The sequence below is a fragment of the Acinonyx jubatus genome, chromosome B1, assembly GCF_027475565.1.
Source record: "Acinonyx jubatus isolate Ajub_Pintada_27869175 chromosome B1, VMU_Ajub_asm_v1.0, whole genome shotgun sequence".
NCBI lineage: Eukaryota > Metazoa > Chordata > Mammalia > Carnivora > Felidae > Acinonyx > Acinonyx jubatus.
The window spans coordinates 100,205,635-100,225,709 of NC_069382.1; the positions used below are offsets into that span (position 1 = coordinate 100,205,635).

Genomic DNA, 20,075 nt, shown 5'->3' on the forward strand with positions numbered 1-20,075 from the left:
ATGGCAAACACATGAAGATGAGTGGTACAGAAAACCATCTCTTACCACCAGTTCCAAAATCCAGAAAGCTTTGAAAACTAAAGCTTGTTTCATAAATCATTTGGTAGCAAATTTGACTCGATCTGAATAATTTAATGACAAACCTTACTTAAACTGGCATGGGGTTATTTATAGTCATTTTTATTCCACTTAATGTGAATATTTATCTACATATTTTGTTGCAGAAACACTATTCTGTTTTGTTATCAGATGTTGCCACTTATTCCCCTTGAATATTATGCCATATATGGTATGTTCCTTTTATTATCTTTCTAAAATATAAAAAATTCTGAAACATGTCTTGGATAAATCCCAAGAATGGTCAATATATTGATGGAATGTTTTATTTCAAATACAGCTGTTAAAAACAGAATCTGTCTACACTATCTCAAAATGGCCAGCTTGGTGGGAAAAATAAACCACTTGTGATGTTATATATACCAAAAGCAATTCAGAACTGGCCAAGAGTTAATTATCTGAATTCAGTAGCTTTTAACCAGTTGTTAAGAGGATTATTAGCCAAATGATTTATGTTTTGAAACTTGCCTTAAAGTACCCCCAAATAAGGGCACCCCAAATAAAGTACCCCAAATAAGACGCTCAGGGGTTAAGCGTCTGACTCTTGATTTTGGCTCAGGTCACAATTTCACAGTTCATGAATTAGAGCCCCACTTCAGGCTCTGCACTGACAGCATGGAGCATGTTTGGGATTCTGTCTCTCCCTCTCTCTGCCCCTCCTCTACTTGCTTGATGGCTATCTCTCTCTCAAAATAAACTTTAAAAAGAAAATCCCCCAAATAAATATTGTTTATAGTATCAATCCCTTTAGCCTTGTATATTAAATACAATTATGAGTGCTTAGAGAATTTCAAGTAATAACTTACTTTCATTAAGTACTGTGTTAGAAATTAGTACTAATCAATGATAGGAAATTAACATTTTTCTTTATAGGCATGATCACCGATCTTTTCATAGATAAGTTCAAGTTCAAAGGCACCAATGTAAAAACCAAAGTACCTCTTTTACTGGAGATTCTGGACAGTTATGATCAAAATGCATTGATTGCTTTCTTTGAGGCTGCATGAAATATATAAACAAGGTAAAGTTCCAGAGTTGTCTTTTTAAACAAAGTATGTTAAAACAGAAATACAGGACATGCTAACTGTACACACTTTTATTTCAAATGCTTTTTAATATCATCTAAAAATATTTAAGATGTGACTTCTTTTAGTAGTGCTTCTATTTTGAGAAATGGAGCTTTTTAAAAATAAAGGAATTTTTATTTTAAAACAAGTGGAATGATTATAAGGGACGTTAATGAATTTTTTGCAAGTGGATGTTTTAACTTTTAAATTGAGAAATATTTGGAAAATAAAAATCTATTCAAATATATAACAAGCTACACACATGTATAAATTGCTTTAAAGTTTTCAAAATGTATTTACATACATGACTTCATCTGATCTTCACAATACATATTATTTTGTCAGGTCTATAAGAAAACCAATTCTCTGTGAGGTTAAGTGATAAAGAGGACATGCTGTTATTTGTAAAACTGGGACCAGATTTCAAGTTATGTTGCCTGGCTTGTGTCCTGGTTACTGTATACGTTGTTAACTAGTGGAAGTAACTTACCAATTATTTTTTCTAGGAGTTGAGATTGATTTGCAACTGATTTCACTTTTGCTAGGTAATGTTTTTATGACCCATGCTCAGTTTGTGAAATGCTTGAGTTGCCCCAGTGCTATAAATAGTGGCCAGGGAAATGAGCAGAGCTTGCACAGATTCAAGGGATCTTAATTTGATGTCCTGTAACAAGTAGAGCTGTACAAATGTACTATATGTGAATAGTGCAGAAATAGTGATGGCTTCTTAGATTTTCCTGTACTAGGATCCACTGATTACCTTTTTATCATATATGGAGGGAAATATGACTTTAAGGTTACAGAATACAGAAGTTTTATTCATTAATCTTAATTTACATTTTGTCATATTCAGGGAAATATTGTATTTAAAGGTTGTTTTAAAATGGCATAAAGATTATAATGGAGATAAGCTATTCTTTATGTTTTCAAGAAGGGCACATTCATGAATTTGTCAGAAAACAGTAATGCTTCTTAATCATATACCATTATATTTATTATATGCAAGCCTTGTATATTAAATTTGAAAATTTGTTAAAGTCACATATCACTGAGAGTTTTCTTTTAATAAGGTCATATTTTTATTATATTTAACCTTCATTTCTAAATGGAACAAATAATTATATCTAGGTCACTAGAATTTCACTGGTGCTTTTTGTTGGCTGCCACAGCTTGGCAAAATATTCATCAAAATCAGTGACTGTCTAGTTGAATTTCTTGTAGAACATTACTATTTTTTATATATATGTTATATATATGATGTATCATATATATGTATCATATGTATATATGATGCGTATCATATATATATATTTATTATATAGACATCAACAGTTCAAAGTGGCACCTTACTTAATTGCATCTTCATTAGGTAAATTAAAAAGCATGACTGAAGAAACACCTAAATGGTAAGATATTATAGTCTACCACTTGAGTGTCAGTTATTACGTTAGCAGCGGGTAAATGATTTATGCTCATTACATAATCATGAGAGCCGTATGACATGTAGACATTACTCCCAATTAATAGATAAGAAAACTGAGGATCAGAGACATTAAATAACTGGTCCACGACTACCAGGCCAGTAAGTGGCTGGGTCCGATTTTGGACTTTGGGAAACCAGGCAGGCTAACTGAAGGTTCCACAGCTAACGACTGGGGTGGCTCACTAATAACTGCTTAAGTTTAACTCAGTTTATCCAAGAGGCAGCCCTAGCCCAGAGCCCAGGGATCACCTAGTGGCCCAGTTTAAAGTCACCAGAAACTCGGGACCCGCCTCTTCGCTCGGCGCAGGCGTTTTCCCTCCCGCCGCCGTTCGGCGTTTCTCCGCCTCTGTTCCGTGGCCTTCGCGGCCGCCTTCATTCGCCTGCGACTGTGTCGCCCAGAGTGACGTCACGGGCGTCGGCCCTTTCCATTGGCTCATTTCAATAGTCGCGGGATACTTGAACTGCATGAACAGCCGCCGCTCCGGCGGGCTGCTCGCGACATCTCGGGGGCGTCTTTAGCCCTCCACGCCCGGCAGTTCCTGCCTACGCCTTTCTCAACTTACTTGGAACTCCGTGATCTCAAGCGGGCAGGCTGGCCCGGGCTGCGGCGGATTGCTACGGCTGGAGCGTTTCTTGTTGGGGTCGGCGGGACGGAGTACACGCCGCTAGGCGCCCCAGGCTGATTCCGCCGCGACCCCGGGAGCAGTGATGTTGGGCAGCTCCGCGCCGGGGCCTGCGTCCCGCGAGGCGGGCTCGGCGCTGCTAGCATTGCAGCATACGGAGCTCCAAGAGGACCAGGAGAACATCAACCCTGAGAAGGTGGCGCCCACCCAGCAGCCCCGCACTCGTGCCGGGCTGGCCGTACTCAAGGCTGGGAATCCGCGCGTTCCAGCACCGCAGCAGAGGCCCAAGACACGACGGGTAAAGAGATGAGCGGTATCTGCAGGAGGGTGGGCCGAGAGGGAGTTTTGCACGAGGTTTAGCAGGCCGAGGAGCGTGGCAAGAAAGCATCTTCCGAGCTTTTTTAAAGGGAGCCCTGGGTCTTGAGTCACCTTGATCCCTAGTTTTCTGGCGTGTGGGATGCCACTTAATAGCTTCTCCCCCATTGCTCTCTTCGCCAGCTGTTATGTTGCCTGTCTGCTGTTTATTGGGGATGTTTTTCTATAGATAATGGGGGTCAAACCAAACCCTCATCAAGTCCTACGTGTGTCCCCGCTTTTCTCGCCGCTTTAAACCCCAGGCCCTGCCCTAGTATCTGGACCTCCTTCCCCTCTCCAAATGGTTAAGATTACCTCAACTTTAAGAAAGGGTATAAAAAATACTTTGCTTTTAGTAAATTCCGCCATTTTGCCGCATTTGCTCGGTTGCTCCACCCTTGGGCGAAAGTAGTGAACCGACACCTCTTTGCCGGCTCTCCTAAACTTGTCATTTCTCAGCCTGCCCCTCCACCCATCTTGTGGCCTTGATTAGTTTTGTATCTTCCACTTAGTGTGACTCTTTTTATAACTTATGTAGGAATGCCTGTAACGAATTTGAACATCCCTTTCTTCAGCCACTCAAACTTTACCGCATGGACTTAGCCCCAGTTTAATTTCCTGAGTATTTGGGAGTAAAAAGCAGACACTGAGACCCATAAGGGGAAGAAACCAAAACTCCATTCAACAGGCTCAAAGCCAAATATTTATTTCTTTTTAGGTTGCACCTCTTAAGGATCTTCCTATAAATGATGAGCATGTCACTGTTCCTCCCTGGAAAGCAAACAGTAAACAGCCTGCATTTACCATTCATGTGGATGAAGCAGAAGAAGAGACTCAAAAGAGGCCAGCTGAACCTAAAAAAACGGAACATGAAAATGTCCTGGCTTTTAATTCAGCCATTACTTTATCTGGACCAAGAAAACCACTGGTACCTCTTGATTATCCAATGGATGGTAGTTTTGGTAAGTTTTAAAGAACATCTGTATCAAATCAATGTAATCGTAATTATTAAATACACTGGGGGAGCCTGGTTGGCTCACTGGATTGAACTTTTGACCCTTGATTTTGGCTCGGGCCATGATCCCAGGGTTGTGGGATCGAGTCCCACACCGGGCTCCCTGCTGAGCACGGAGCCTGCTTGAGATCCTTTCTCTCTGCCCCTCTCCCCGGGTCACTCCTGCACTCTAAAACAATAAATAATAATAATAATAATAATAATCTTTCTTTAAAAAACTAAAAAATAGGCTGCATTAATGCTATTTTGTACTTTAAGACATTTTCTTACTTGATCCTTAGCACATTTATGAACTTGGTTTAATGTAACAAAATTTAGAAAGTGTGTGACTCATCTCAGATTTCACAGCTAATATGCTGACCTAGTGATCTATAAATCCTAATTGGGTATTCCTCCCTTCCCGTATACTGCCAGTCACATCAATTTAATTAGACCTGAAACACTTTAGTCTGACCCTGGAAATGTTTGCTTGCTTCCAGAGAATAGATTTCAGTTGTATTCATAAGACTCACTTTGTACATACCACTCAGTATTTGAAAAGGATGCAGCTTTCAATATTGTGATATCTAACATCTCTTACAGCTTTAAGGTAACATTTATTTTTGAGAGAGAGAGAGACAGCATGAGCAGGGAAGAGGCAGAGAGGGGGAGACTCCGAAGCAGCCTCAGGCTCTGAGCTGTCAGCACAGAGCCTGATGCAGGGCTTGAACGAATGGCGAGATCATAACCTGAACTGAAGTCGGATGCTTAACTAACTGACCCACCCAGGCACCTGTCTGTTATAGCTTTAAAATTTTGTTTCTGTAAATCCAGTCTGATACCAGAGAGGGACATTATTCTACTGTAAGTCAAGCATTGAACCATGGCTTTGCACTTAACCACATAAAAATAAAAGTAGCTGCTATAAAGACAGCTCTGCCAACAGTTTATGCAACTTCTTTACCATAGGTCTGCTGAGTCACTGGGCAACTCATTTAGTTTAGTCTCTAGTTCTACTGTGAGAAGTGGTCTAGAAATTGCAGGAAAAAGCCTTTGGAAATAAAGTAATGTTTGTATTTTTATTTAAAATTTGCCACAAATTTTAACCTCAAAGTGAACCCTGAAGTGAAAAGAATAATTAATGATATTCTTTGCCTTAAAAGATAATTTAAAGTTACAGACATGAATTACTTGTTGATTGTAGTGTTAAATTGTTTGAACTGCTTGTAACAAACCTCATTTTCTCATTCATATACTCATAGAAGCACTGCTTAGTTATTGCCTAGATTGTACTTTGAATATGTCAGACTTTGGGGTCTGAAAACTCTCAGGATAAATACTACATAATATCTCCAGACTTTTTTGGATTTTAACTCAGTCCTAACAGAATCACTGTGCCATCTGCTCTTATTTCTCATGCAATATGAATATTAACATAGTACTTGATCTTCAAACTCATTTTCCTTTTAGTGGCCTATTAGTATTTTTTCTTATTGATTAAAACCAAGTGGAGAGAGGTACTAAAACCACAGTGAACTATTCTTTGTACTTTTTCATGAACAGCCCTTTTTAGTTGGATGAAATAAATGCTTTCATATGGGACTCCTTACAAGGGCAGTTTTGGCTATTAAATTAATTAGAAAATTAAACAATGAACTTAATCATACTTCTGTATTCTCCCAGAGTCACCACATACTATGGACATATCAATTGTATTAGACGATGAAAAGCCAATGAGTGTCAATGAAGTCCCAGACTACCATGAGGACATTCACACATACCTTAGGGAAATGGAGGTAACAGCTCTCTGAATCCAATTTTTATACGGTTTTACTCATTGTGGCAAAATGAAACTGAGAGGATGTTTTTAAGTTCCTTAACTGGTGGTGAATTAGTCTAATGTTATACTGATGTTTCTGGTATGTGGCATCTTTGTTAATGGTAGAATAATCTAATTGTAATTTTAACATTATACTAAGTAACTTTCTCAACAGGTTAAATGTAAGCCTAAAGTGGGTTACATGAAGAAACAGCCAGACATCACTAACAGTATGAGGGCTATCCTTGTGGACTGGTTAGTTGAAGTAGGAGAAGAATATAAACTACAGAATGAGACCCTGCATTTGGCTGTGAACTACATTGATAGGTTCCTTTCATCGATGTCTGTGTTGAGAGGAAAACTTCAGCTTGTGGGCACTGCTGCTATGCTGTTAGCCTCGTAAGTCCAACTTGGTTTGTTGGATTAAGTGATTGGTACCTTTCTGTGTAAGGAAGAGGTTGTGATTTTTAACACTGACATTTTAATATACACAAGGCAGAGTTGGAAACTACTTTAGGGGTAGCAGCATGAAACAGTGTGGAAACTAGTTGAGGATATTAATTTTCCCAGATCTAGATTCCAGGGTACCTTAAAGATGGAGACTGGCTACTTTTTAATACACTTGGACTAGATTACCAAATTTAAAAAAGTGTGGTTCCTTCCATCAAAAAGTGCTTTCTGGCATAAAATCATATCTTCTTAAGACATGGAAATTAAATTTAAAAACTAAAAATGTTTATTTTTCTAAGAATTTCCTAAATTTTCATTTACTTGAACTCTGGCATTGTTACCATCTTGGGAACTCTTAGGCCTCTTATTTGACTGCATTGGGACAGATATCCCATGAATCCTGTATTGATTTGGGTCTTTCCGTTAGCATCTATCTAGTCTCTGCTGGTAATGGTCAAAATCAGTGGAAACAGGCAACTGGTGGAGTGTAGGTTTGGGACTCATTCCATGTATTCTGCTAAAGGGACTTCAGAATTAGATAAACAGCTTGCTTCTCTTTTGGAAAGACTGATTACTTAAAACTTCTTTCATTGTAGAAAGTTTGAAGAAATATACCCCCCAGAAGTAGCAGAGTTTGTGTACATTACAGATGATACCTATACCAAGAAACAAGTCCTGAGAATGGAGCATCTAGTTTTGAAAGTGCTTGCTTTTGACCTAGCTGCACCAACAGTAAATCAGTTTCTTACCCAATACTTTCTGCATCAGCAGTCTGCCAACTGCAAAGTTGAAAGTTTAGCAATGGTAAGTTCTTTTCATTTTGTTGAATGAAGATTCTTAGGTCACACAGTTTAATTACATAGCTTTGGTCAAGGGATTTAGTATTTAGGGGACAAATTAATGCTATAGTATAAAGAGAACCTACCATTGGTGAAAGGTAACATGAATTGGGAAAGTAACTAGGAGTAGTGGAATGAGGATTGAGTCTTGGGAAATGGTAGCCAGAAGAGTTTTAAAAATTTATTAAAAGAGGAAAAAATACAGGATGAATGAAGATGGAGCAAAACACTAAGATAATGGATAAGGGCTGTGACAATTTTTTTTTTCCTATGGCTGCCATAGAGCCAGTCTTCAAAACAGGAAAATATTAGGACAGAAGGCAAGGATTTGAGGTTTGAATTCTAGAGCTCTTGTGATCATAAAGTATATTTACATTTTCATTGCAGTTTTTGGGAGAATTAAGTTTGATAGATGCTGACCCATACCTAAAGTATTTGCCATCAGTTATTGCTGCAGCAGCCTTTCATTTAGCACTCTACACAGTCACAGGACAAAGCTGGGTATGTATTTCGATGTCTTCACACTTCTGCCTTGCAACTTAAATATTTGTGTCAGTTAAGTCAGATAATTGTCCTATACAAGAGATGGTGGACTAGAGGTACTAACCTGGAAAAACTTCAAAAACTCTGCACTGTTTGAAGTGTCTTACCTGTTTTAGTAATGTATGTTTGTTAGGTAGAAAGCTTAGTTATTACTTGGATTTGAAAGGTGTGCTTAAAGGATCAGGCCATAGGACCTGCTGCTGGCAGGGAAAGTAGTAAAAATTGACCAAAGTCCGCATAAAAGATGGAATAATGACTTGAGAAAACTAGATTTCTTAGCTGGAGGTGTTAGCCCTGAAATGTAACAAAACTCCAGCTTAATGCCAACTACTAACTCATTGTGTTTGGTGTCTGTTCCTAAAAAAAACTCAGTGCTTCTCTACCCACTTGTCTGCAGCCTGAATCTTTAGTTCAAAAGACTGGATATACCTTGGAAAGTCTTAAGCCTTGCCTCATGGACCTTCACCAGACCTACCTCAGAGCACCACAGCACGCACAACAGTCAATAAGGGAAAAGTATAAAAGTTCAAAGTAAGAATTAACATGATACTAAAGAAGCTTGCTTTTCCAGGCTATTGCATGATTCTGGGACGCCTGACATTTTAACTTTATCAAAGGATTCACAAAACAGACACAGCCTCCCTAAGAAACTGTTCTCTTAGTAGGCCAGGTGTTCTGAGTATGCTGTAGTTACCCTTTCTGTCCTGCATTTGAGGGAAAAGAGGGGAGAGGAACGGGTATGCGTGCATGTTTTGTGGACCAGACAATGATTGTATAACCATTAACTCAATCAGCATACAAACAGCATTTTTGAGTTCCTAGTATATGTATCATTCCATGAGCCCCTTTACCCAATGAATATTTACAGTTTTTTTTTTTCCCTACTTCCAGGTATCATGGTGTTTCTCTCCTCAACCCACCAGAGACACTAAATGTGTAACAGTGAAAGACTGCCTTTGCTTTCTAAGATGTAAATCACTCCAAGTATATGGTGTACAGTTTTTTCTAAGGTTTTAATCTTTACAATCATTTCTGAATACAGAAGTTAGGGTCAAAGTACAAATTATGGTATCTATTACTTTTTAAATGGTTTTAATTTGTATATCTTTTGTACATGTAACTATCTGAGATATTTGGCTAATTTTAAGTGGTTTAAAGTATTAATGATGCCAGCTGTCAGCACAATAAGAATAAGAATAAATGGATTTAGAAAATTTGGTTTTGTAAGTCAAATTTGATTTGGCTACGGTATCACTCAGAAAAATTAATTTCATATACTATAGAAGGGGACTGGGAAGGCTTCTCTTGTGTAGGAAAATGGATAAAAGTTTGAGCATCCATTTTCCTAAGCCACTGGATCAATTTGGTGACTTGCGCATAATCCAAGCATATCTGGAATAAATCTGTGCTTATTATTCATCTGTTGTGATGATCCTGAGAATCTTTCAGCTCTTTGTACACACTATGAAAATGCTTTTTCATTCCTCATCAACTTTTACACTTTACTGAAGTGACAGTTATTTAAAACCTGTTAAGTTGTCCAAAAGGTTTATTTTAAAGCATAATGTAAAAAACTATTATGGAATTGACTAGATTTTATAATGGATTTGTGAAGAGAAAAATACCCAAAGTTATTAGCACTGAATAAATATCCTTTTAATAGTTATATACACAAATATACAACTATGTGAGCTTCAATTAGCAGCTCTCTTCTTTTTTCTCTTTTTCACTGGCTTTTTACTTGGTGCTTTTTCTTGTTTTGCACTGATGGTTTGTGTTCTGTGAATAAAATAAATTAACAGTTTACTAACAGTATTAGCACTACAAGCTGATACCATGGGTGGTTTGCCACACTCATAATATTTTGCTCGTTAATTTTGGATTACCAAAATAGGAGGCCTTATTTTTTCCAAAATAGGCGCCTTATTTCTTCCAGTAGAATATAGAACACTTGCCAACTATGAGAATAAAATGCAGGATTACTTTAAAAGTAATCCAGTTTTATAGAATTAGGTCCTAATGTTTTTAAATCTCAGTTTGAAGAAACCACAGAAAGAACAGCTGGATTTCAAATTAAAAAGGGGGTGTCTGTTTATAGTAGGATAAGATGAGAATAAAACCAGAAAAGTCTTGAGTATGTGTATACACTTGAAATAAATCAGAAACTTGTTACCTTATTTTCTTTGGATTCTTGTCTGGTTCTAAAATGATCATTTCTTCTTCTTCACTGTCTGAGAGTACTATGGGGGCATCTTAAGAAAATGTTAAGGAAACAATATAAATAATCTCTTAGAAATTTTCCACATGGGTTTAGGTCAGCAGTTCTAACATTCTATTTCTGTACAAATATCCCAAACTACTCTGAGTGGAGGCTTACAGAACTACTTGGTTCTTTTCCTTAAGTAATTCCTTGGAGCTCTGAAAAATAACATTACTTTATTTCCTAAAAATTCTGTAATTACATGACAATTATATGTGTTCAATATAATTACATTTCATACATGTCATAATAGGAGAAAAAAATCTATATAACTTTCTATTAGAAACAACACTGGAAGGAAAATACCTAGAAGCAGAATTATTGGGTCAAAAGGCATACACATTCTAAAAGATATTTTGCCAAATTCTGCAAAAATACTGTTCCAATTTATACCCCAAGAAATAAGTATATGAAGAAGGCATCTTCCTATTCACATTTGCCAATGGTGACATTTTTAATATTGCCTAATACAGTACTCAGAAAACATCCCCTTTTGCCTTGAATTTATTTCCTTTGTTACTACTAGGGTTGCCTATGAAATAATGTTACTGGCCGTTTGTATTCTTTATCTTTGACCAGTTTTTCTCCTAAGCCTTAGTTAATGAACGATATATATAAAATGTGAATTAACCGTTTTCCCAGTTGGCATACCAAGTCTTTGAGTTTTCAATTAGTTTCTCCTTGTGTTCCACAAGGAGAAAGGCTTCAGAAAGGCTTTACCTGCTTTATCCTCCCAATTATCTTAGGTCCACTTTGATTATTCAGTTGAAAATACTATTCTTCAAAGCAGCAACTGAATGTTTAGCACTAACCTTATTAATCTTAGAAAAATATTTCACAAATATATAAAGAGGCATATGCAAGGATGCCTACTGGAGCACTATAACAGAAAGTGGTAACATTTATCCATAAGGGAATGATTAGGCCAACCTAGTTATTGTCAAACCTACAATTCTATGCAGCAGTTAAAAGCGTGGCTGATCTATATGCAATGACATGAAATTCTACCGATTCATTCACAGTCCCTGCATTCAAGCAGCTTATATTGGTGTAAAAATACAGTAAATAAAAACCTAAGGGTCCCAATCAATGGGGATTTTTTTCCTTATAAAAACCCTAGCAGGTTCTTAGCAATGTTGATAGGCAATTTCATTCCTTGACAGTAGGCAGCTATGCATATTATATACGTAAACAGTATCCCCTTCACTATTTTTTTCAGCCAGATTTAGTAAATGCACCCTTTAGTTCTCTGCCAGCCTACTTCCTACATCCAAACTTGTATGATTTGTTTTTACTACATTAAGAAAAAAAAAATTTCGCGATTATTATGGGCCAAGCAAGAAACTGGCTTTCCTAACAGTAAAAATAACCACAGGTTAAAAACAATTTTCTTCAGTTCTACAGTATTCCAGGTAATTCTAGAGTTTTGTATGTTCTAATACCGCTCTGATACAATAGCCATATACGGCTATTTAATTTTAACTAAAATTAAAATTTAAAATTCTTGTGTCACAAACCACAGTTCAAATGCTCAGTATCTGCATGTGGCTAGTGGCCATTATATTTATTGAACAGTGTACATATAGAACATTCCTAACATTACAGAAAGTTCTATTTGGAAAGTACTACTCTAACAGATGTTACGATATGGGCTTTTTATGTTTGAGTCTAGAAACTACAAAGGAAAAACAGCATGTAGTAATGAAATCTTTAAGAAAAGCCTCCCTTTAAAACTGGCTCAGATATACATACAAAAGAAAAAAATTATTAAAAATGCCACTACATACCAGAATACCACTACTCCACAAAGATAAGCACATTGTTTTAGAAAAGAACTGGAGTAATATAGTAGTTCAGCATCAACAGCTTAACTGAAATTTAAATCACAAAATATTTAGCCCCTTTAAAAAAAGAACTGCTAATACAAAAATAAGATCCCTACAATAGGAAGATTCACATGTATTACATAAAAGCCGTAAATAAAGTGTTACCTACCTTGACTTCCAATATTGGAGACTTCTCTAGTGTCCATTTTTATACTATCAAGAATGATAGCTTCATCACTGCCACCTTCATCATCCTCTTCCTTCTCAGAATCTTCAAGATCACCCCAGGAGTTTTCTATTCCCTCTCCAATTTGGGCAGTTCCAGGAGTCCAAAGCACAGGTTTAGAAACACGTAACAAGTTAAGAAAACTTTACTGCTATTTGATGCAGTGTTAAAAAAGATGAGAATAAAGGTTTCAAAACTGAAGTGTTCCCCAAGTTTGTATGTAAAAATTTTACTAATAGCTACGCTACGGGATGGCTGACCAATAAAGAAAAAAAACATGTAACACAGATAAGATTTTATGGAAACAATGGTGAGAAACACCAAGACATACTGGCTTTTAACAGTTGTAGTAACAAATTTGGCAATTGGATGAATAAATAATTTCCAAGAACAATGTTTATAGTATATAAAATGCTTGACCATGCCATTGAGATTAAAGAACAATTTTCCAGGGGCACCTGGGTGACTCAGTTAAGTGTCCGACTCTCGGCTCAGGTCATGATCTTGGCTCAGGTCATAATCTTGGTTCATGAGTTCAAGCCCCATATAGGGGTCTGTGCTGACAGTGTGGAGCCTGCTTGGGATTCTCTCTCTCGCTCCTCGTCTGCTTCCTCTGTCTCTCAAAATAAATGAAAAACATTTTCCAAAGGAAAATAAAATGGTGTGAACTCATTAAGATAGAAGATTTCTTGTTTTTGTAGGATAGCTAAAGAGGTGGATGTTACACCAAGGGCTTAATATAACTAATCACTGTCTTGTATCTTAAATGCTTTCTCTAACAAAGCAGTGTTTCAGAAAACAAACTTCAGTATGCACACCTTCCCATATACCTAACGATGCCAAAAGTGATATGAATTCTGTTCCTGAAAAAACCACCCAATAAAGATACACTTCTGAAGGAGGTTCAGCTTCCGCAATAATTTCTTCTGCTTTCTCTTCCACATCAGAGGTATCAATAGGGGCCTTTTCCATTTTAAATGCTGTGATTCTTTGGCTTGCTATAGACTCTGCAAAGCCAAACTTGCCACCTTCTTTCCTGTGTGGGTGTTTTTTGTTTTTTTTTTTTTTGTATTTGGGGGTGAAGAGAAGTGAAAAGGGGGGAATGAGAGAGGGAAGAGAAAACAGGAAGGGAAAAGTTAACCATTTTATCCTTTTGATGGAGGAGAAAAATTAGAAAAAAGCTATTTGACTAACTTAACCTCACCAATTTATTATGCTTATCAAGAGAAATAAAAAAGTTACTATAATTACCATTTACTGAACCATGTGCCAGGCAAATGCTAAGTGCTTAAAAGTATATTGTTCTCGAATCTTCAAACCAGTTCTACCAAATAGGTATTAACCAAATAGGTATTACCTCCCATATTATAGAATACTGAAGTGATAAGTTATAGATCTTGCTTAATGTCACACAGTAGGAAACAGAGATGGTAACCAACCCGTTTGTGTTCCTTCTGTTAATTTGGGCTACTAGATTCTTTTTTCTGAAAAAAATGTTCATTTTTTTATAGAAAAATATTCTGTGGCTTCTCAATACAGATTATGTTTAAACTGGAATACAATATAACAGTTCCATCAACTTTCAAAAAATATTAAGTAGTATGTATATTCAAATTAGATTAACAAATAATGGACGATGGAGTGTGAAAATTACATGGTTACCCTTGTGCAAGAAAAGTCATTAATGGAAAAATCTATTAAAAATAATAGATTAGAACGTTTAGTTCTAAAAAAATTAAACTTACCTAACTTTCTGGTCATTCTCCAAAGCCTTCTGTATTAGCTCTGTAATTTCCAATACTTTCACACCAGCTATTTTACTACATCTCAATACCTATTTATAAAAGTGAATTCTGTTATTTAAAGACACCAAACTACATAGCTTTCTCTAACGAAACTATGCATATGAGAACAGTTTTTCTACCTTTATAAGCCTGACCTTTTCAAATATGAAAATACAATGTAAACACAAATTAATGCAAAATGTGAGCATTGTTTTAAAATATCTGAAGGATTATCATATTAAGAAAACAGACCAAAAACTTCCCTGACAGTGTAAAAGATACCACTGAAAAGGCCACAGACATATATTATATACTCAGGGATGCACTAACTACCTTGCTGTGTGAGTGAGTGATCCACAAAGCACTAGTTCAAGTTATGGCTACAGTGTCCCCAGGGAAACTTCTATAAAGCAGAGATTCCAAGACCTCAGGGACCTAATGGATTAGAATCTCTGGAAATAGGGATCTGGTAATGGTCTTAATAACGGTAATAGAAACTAACATTTACAGCATACTTAAGAAATGTTACACAGTGCAATATATCCATATGTACTTACTACATTCTTTTTTAACAAGGTGTCGATATTCCCTATTTTACAGATAACGGAGCCAAGGCACAAAGATATTAAATCATTTGTAAAAGATCAGTTAGTATAAAGCAGAACTGGAATTCCAACTAAAGCAGCCTCTGCCCCACCTGTGCTATATGCTATATGTTGATCTATCTTCTAAAAGCCTCCATGTGAATCTGATATGTAGCTGTATTTGAGAACTACTGCTTATTGTACCCAACTTCTGAGAGTAAAACTATCTTTTTTACCTAATTTCTACTTTTTGGACACTTGTTTTTTGAATAGGGATATGAATCTCTTTCCTCACTGGAAGGAAAAAAATGTTCCTCTGCATAGAAGGGCTAGACTCTGGACGGCCATAAATGGAGCAGGAAGGAAGAAAGAAGGATCCCTTGCAGCCACCAGTCAAAGGAACATAATGATAATATTGAAACCAGATTCTAACATACCCTAGAATCAAACATTGAAAACATCCCTGATGAATTTTAGTTAAACAAGAAAAGCTTCTAAAAAGAACTGTTTGTTTTTTTTTTTTTAATTTTTAAGTCTATTTATTTTGAGAGAGAGAAAGAGATGGGAGAGTGGGGGAGGGACAAAGCGAGGAAGAGAGAATCCAAGCAGGCTCATGAACCACAAGACCATGACCTGAGCCGAAATCAAGAGTCGGATGCTTAACCGACTGAGCCACCCAGGTGCCCCAAGACCTATTAATAAAACATTAATCAATGCACTAACTTGATCCTTCAGCAGCATTATCCCACCACTGGATTGGATAGTACAAATCTCTCGATGCTTGTTCATGGCAATCACCAGCAAGCCATCCATTACACGTTCTTCTCGTTCGTTGGGATCCACCAATAAATATGTACTGAAATGAATGTTAAATAGACCTAAGCAAATCTGAGGCTGAATGCCTGTCAATTTTAAGATAATGAACATTTTTAAAAGATAGCATTAATAAAGTTTAACACAGTGAAGGTCTGAGCCCGTGGATTTGAGTCACTTTAATGAAATGAGATGAGAATTCTACTTTTTAATGGACAAAATGAATGGTAAGTGAGTATCAGTAACTATTAGAGTAAAACCACTTAAATTCATATTGGTTTTATTTAAATAATATATATTCTAAACCTAATGCTATCACTTTGATGAAATGACTTGTGGCTCATTAATAAAAACTTAGATAACATTAATTTGGTTAATTTTAAAGGCTCCCTGGTATCCTATACTCTGAGATTTTTCCAGGTTCTGCTAATGTCTCTTTAAAAAAATACTATTGGGGCACCTGGGTGGCGCAGTCGGTTAAGTGCCCGACTTCAGCCAGGTCACGATCTCGCGGTCCGTGAGTTTGAGCCCCGCGTCAGGCTCCGGGCTGATGGCTCGGAGCCTGGAGCCTGTTTCCGATTCTGTGTCTCCCTCTCTCTCTGCCCCTCCCCTGTTCATGCTCTGTCTCTCTCTGTCCCAAAAATAAAAAAAAATTAAAAAAAAAAAAAACGTTAAAAAAATACTATTTCCTCACTGTGTAATGTTGGTCTCTAGTGACATGTGGCTATTGAGCCTTTGAAATGCAGCTAGTCCAAATTGAGATGTACATGAGTGAAAAATACTGGATTTCAAAGACTTAGTAGAGCTAAAAGAATGTAAAACATCTCACAAATAATTTTTAAGATATTATATATTAATATTTTCGATATAAGTAAAATATATATAAAAATTTTACCTGTTTCTTCTTTTTTTTTATGTTTATTTTTGAGAGAAAGACAGACTGAGTGCAAGTGGGGGGGCAGGTGGCAGGTGGAGAACTGAGAGGCAGACACAAAATCTGAAGCAGGCTCCAAGCTCTGAGTTGTCAGCACAGAGCCTGATGCAGGGCTCGAACTCACTAATGGCAAGATCACAACCTGAGCCAAAGTCGGACACTTAACCGACTAAGCTACCCAGGCAATCCTGTTTCCTTTTACTTTTAATGTGGCTACTGGAAAATTTAAAATTAGATATACGGCTCATGTTGTATTTCTACTGGACAGTCTATTTTCCCGCTAATGAAATTCTACTTTCCCGCTAATGAAATTTCAACTTTCTAAAAGTTGAAAGCTTTTCTCTAGTTTTATTCATAAAATTATTCAAATACCTTACTTATATCTCCCTTTGTTTCTGAAGAGATTTAAGGCTCAAGCTTTCATTTAAAGGTACCATTACATGGACCTACAACTCCAGTTTTTCTGTTGTAGGAAGAATTAGCAGTGAGTTGTGAAGAAACTACTAGAGAAATGAAAACTAGATTTATTTTTCCCCATTTGTGAACCATTCCCCCTATGACTTGCTGCTATAACCACTCCATCTAATATGCTCCTCTAACATGCTCCAAAGTCCTCTGTCTTCCCTTAATCCACAGAAATTCTCACCCCATTTTCCCTACTTACGGCCTAGCACACAACTCTCCTAACACCTGCGTCTCTAGCACCACCATCCTGCAGTAAATTTTTAAGTATCCTATGAAAAGTGTTGTCAATTCTATTGAAAAGGCTCTTTGTCAACTAATGCCCTTACAAAGAAGAAAAAAAAACCCTACAAGGTGCTTTAATATTAGAGGAGGTATTTGTTCATTTGTCCATAGCACATTTGAACAGAACATAAAAGTCCTAGCTGCATTTATAATTTCAGTCCACGACAAGAATGAGACTTACCCTTGCTGGAAGAAAGCAAAACTGACACAAATGGGCATGTGGTGGATGCTCAGCGGTACAGGATCACGCTCTTCAGGTGTATACTGTTTGGAAACAGAAGTTTAATAATTAGTCACTAAATGATAAACATATAAAAAATATCTGGCACATCAAATATTAAAATAAAAAATGAAATCCCTTTAATCCTCAGTACTTAAATAACTCTTTTACAATTATGTTTGACTTTGCCACTCGTTCCTTAAAACTTTATGCAAAAACAAAACAAAAAAAATTTATTGAGGTATAAATACCATAAAATCCACTCATTTTAAGTATATATCTATTCACTTTGTAGTAAACTTTACAGTTATGTAACATCACCACAGTCCAGTTTTTTAACCTCTCCATTACCTCCCAAATCTCCTTGAGCCTGTCTGCAGTCACTTCTCACTCCTACTCCCAGCCCCAAGCTTTCCATTTAGGTGGAATCAAGTAATTTTGTCTTTTACATCAGTTTCCTCTGAAGTTAGCATGTTTCATCCATCTTGTAGTACGTATCAACAGTCTGGTTCTTTTTACTGAATCGTATTCCACTGTACGGATACTGCATGGACACCGCATTTTGTTTTTAGACTTATCAGTGCATAAACATTTGGATTGTTTCTGATTTGGGGCTATTACGAATAATGCTACCATGAACATTCACATGAAAGTCTTTTACTAAAAACGTATTATCATTCCTCCTGAGTAGATTCCTAGGTATGGAATTGCTGGGCTGTATAGGTTGACACTTGTTTTTAAGAAACTGCCAATCTTTTCCAATGTGGCTGTTCCATTCTACTTTACCACCAGCAATAACTCTACAGTACTTTTTAATCTTTCTATTTTACTTTCTTATACCAATTCCCTTATCTCAGGGAACATGTCTCTATTGTTAAGAAACCTTTGTCTCTACTTCTAAATCTTTAAACAGTCTCCTCTAGTCTAATGCATAAAAGCAGCACATGAATGACTGCTCAGAAATTTAGGCATGTGATATTTACTTTCACAACTTCAAGACTCAAACCATCCACAGTGTACCTTTATCATTCCAGCATGAATTCATAGAAACTGAAGTTGACATATCGAGCAAAAAAGAGAAAGGCAACGGAAATAGTAAAAGTTAACAGTTTTCAAAATGTGGCCCTTACACTGGCAGCATTAGTATCACTTGGGACCTTTGTTAGAAGTACAAATTTGTAGATCCTACCCCTACCCTTTTCTGAGGGTAGAACTTAGCATTTGTTTCTGAAGGACTTTGGCCAGAGTAACAATCACAAGTATCTCAGTGTGCTGAGAATCATGGGTTTTTTCACACACATGGTCCCTAAGCCAACTACTTCATCTAATGCTCAATCCCAAGAAAAAGTCATCTGGTTTTATTCTAGAAACAAAGATAGGGTGTGCTTTTATTGACACTTTAATACAAGAGATTTAAGAGATTTCAAGGACAATTTCGACCATATATCATTTGGGCCTTATCAATTTTAGGACATCCCTAATTACCATCTATAGTAACAATTCACTAATAAGTTGCCTGCATCTCAAGGATATTCATTCAATGACAGGAATAAGCCTAGCTCAAATCATGGAAGCTTACCAGTGTTACTTCATCTCCTTGGACAGAGACATCAGGTCTTCGGAAGTGACACAAGGCTACAATTGCAGCAATGCTGGCAGCATCAATAATATTCCCGTCGTGATTTAATAAATGTAGGTCCACACGTATCTGCCAAACCTGAATGTGAATTTAAAACAAAAATAAATCCTAACTGATCACAACTAGTGGCCATATATAAGGAAAAGTAACATTGTGTGCAAATTTTTCTCTTGCTGTTAAAACATGCAGTTACTCCTCCTATCAATAAAAAAATACTTAAAAAATGTTAAGCCTAGCCAACATCTGACGTACCAATTGTTCACTTTTCTGAGTCATCTGACAACAGTAAAATATATACTCTAAATAAATAGAACCACTATACAATTAAAACTAAGATTTCCCCACCCCCAAGCCTAAATGTTTTTACTGTGTCTCCTAACTTTAAAACCTCAAACTCTTAGGTTTTCTTGACAATATTTTAATGTTGTCAAAAATATTTAATATTTTAATAACACTACAAGTCATCCAAATAGGAAGAATCCTATTCAAAGATAGTCAAAAAGACAGTCAAAATACCCTAATCAAGAATAAAGTTCTAAAATCATTATGCAGCACAATTTATTGAGAGTATTATTTCCAGTGTCCGCCTACCACTGCCCCCCTATGTAACCCTTTATGTCAATAAACCTATACAAAAGGATTTAATCTGTTCTTCAGTTCTTCATTCATGAAAAAGGAACACATTACCTGCTTCTATCAAGTCACTTAAAGAACATAAGAAAATAAATCAGAATATATGAAAAACCACAAGTT

General features: G+C 36.6%; 3 protein-coding genes across 6 annotated transcripts in view; 2 read left to right on the forward strand and 1 right to left on the reverse strand.

Annotated features, from left to right (window-relative positions):
* BBS7 (Bardet-Biedl syndrome 7) overlaps positions 1–2,225 on the forward strand; it is a 36,980-nt gene extending 34,755 nt beyond the window's left edge. For all 3 annotated transcript variants that reach the window (XM_015074601.3, XM_015074602.3, XM_053217000.1), the window contains one exon: positions 991–2,225. In XM_015074601.3, the coding sequence (XP_014930087.2) occupies positions 991–1,124 (134 nt within the window). In that variant the 3' untranslated portion in view covers positions 1,125–2,225. The remainder of the gene's footprint in view (positions 1–990) is intronic.
* The window catches only part of EXOSC9 (exosome component 9), a 37,740-nt gene that overhangs the window by 15,575 nt on the left and 2,090 nt on the right, over positions 1–20,075 (reverse strand). The window contains exons 5-13 of one of the 2 annotated variants that reach the window (XR_008296155.1): positions 19,263–19,400; positions 17,645–17,727; positions 15,693–15,825; positions 14,347–14,435; positions 13,491–13,637; positions 12,545–12,726; positions 10,463–10,541; positions 2,917–4,415; positions 1,057–1,116 (exon numbers count right to left, since the gene is read on the reverse strand). Coding sequence is in view for 1 of the 2 variants with exons in the window: in XM_015074599.3 (XP_014930085.1) it covers positions 9,984–10,068; positions 10,463–10,541; positions 12,545–12,726; positions 13,491–13,637; positions 14,347–14,435; positions 15,693–15,825; positions 17,645–17,727; positions 19,263–19,400 (936 nt within the window). In the remaining variant the exon portion in view is untranslated. Of the gene's footprint in view, positions 1–1,056; positions 1,117–2,916; positions 4,416–9,920; positions 10,069–10,462; positions 10,542–12,544; positions 12,727–13,490; positions 13,638–14,346; positions 14,436–15,692; positions 15,826–17,644; positions 17,728–19,262; positions 19,401–20,075 lie in introns of those variants that run through there. The other variant, XM_015074599.3, reaches the window with a different exon arrangement.
* On the forward strand, positions 3,368–10,466 carry CCNA2 (cyclin A2). Its single transcript, XM_015074600.3, has 8 exons — positions 3,368–3,588; positions 4,363–4,606; positions 6,322–6,434; positions 6,633–6,856; positions 7,504–7,711; positions 8,134–8,247; positions 8,687–8,820; positions 9,181–10,466. The coding sequence occupies exons 1-8, from the start codon at positions 3,376–3,378 to the stop codon at positions 9,227–9,229; spliced, it is 1,299 nt and encodes a 432-aa protein (XP_014930086.1). The 5' UTR covers positions 3,368–3,375; the 3' UTR covers positions 9,230–10,466.

What these genes read in the sequence shown, in the direction of transcription:
- CCNA2 (XM_015074600.3), top strand. Translation starts at nt 3,376, where the DNA reads ATGTTGGGCAGCTCCGCGCCGGGGCCTGCGTCCCGCGAGGCGGGCTCG. An exon ending in GCTGCTATGCTGTTAGCCTC is followed by an intron (nt 6,857 to 7,503) that starts GTAAGTCCAACT and finishes CTTTCATTGTAG; the next exon opens with AAAGTTTGAAGAAATATACC. An exon ending in GAAAAGTATAAAAGTTCAAA is followed by an intron (nt 8,821 to 9,180) that starts GTAAGAATTAAC and finishes CCCTACTTCCAG; the next exon opens with GTATCATGGTGTTTCTCTCC.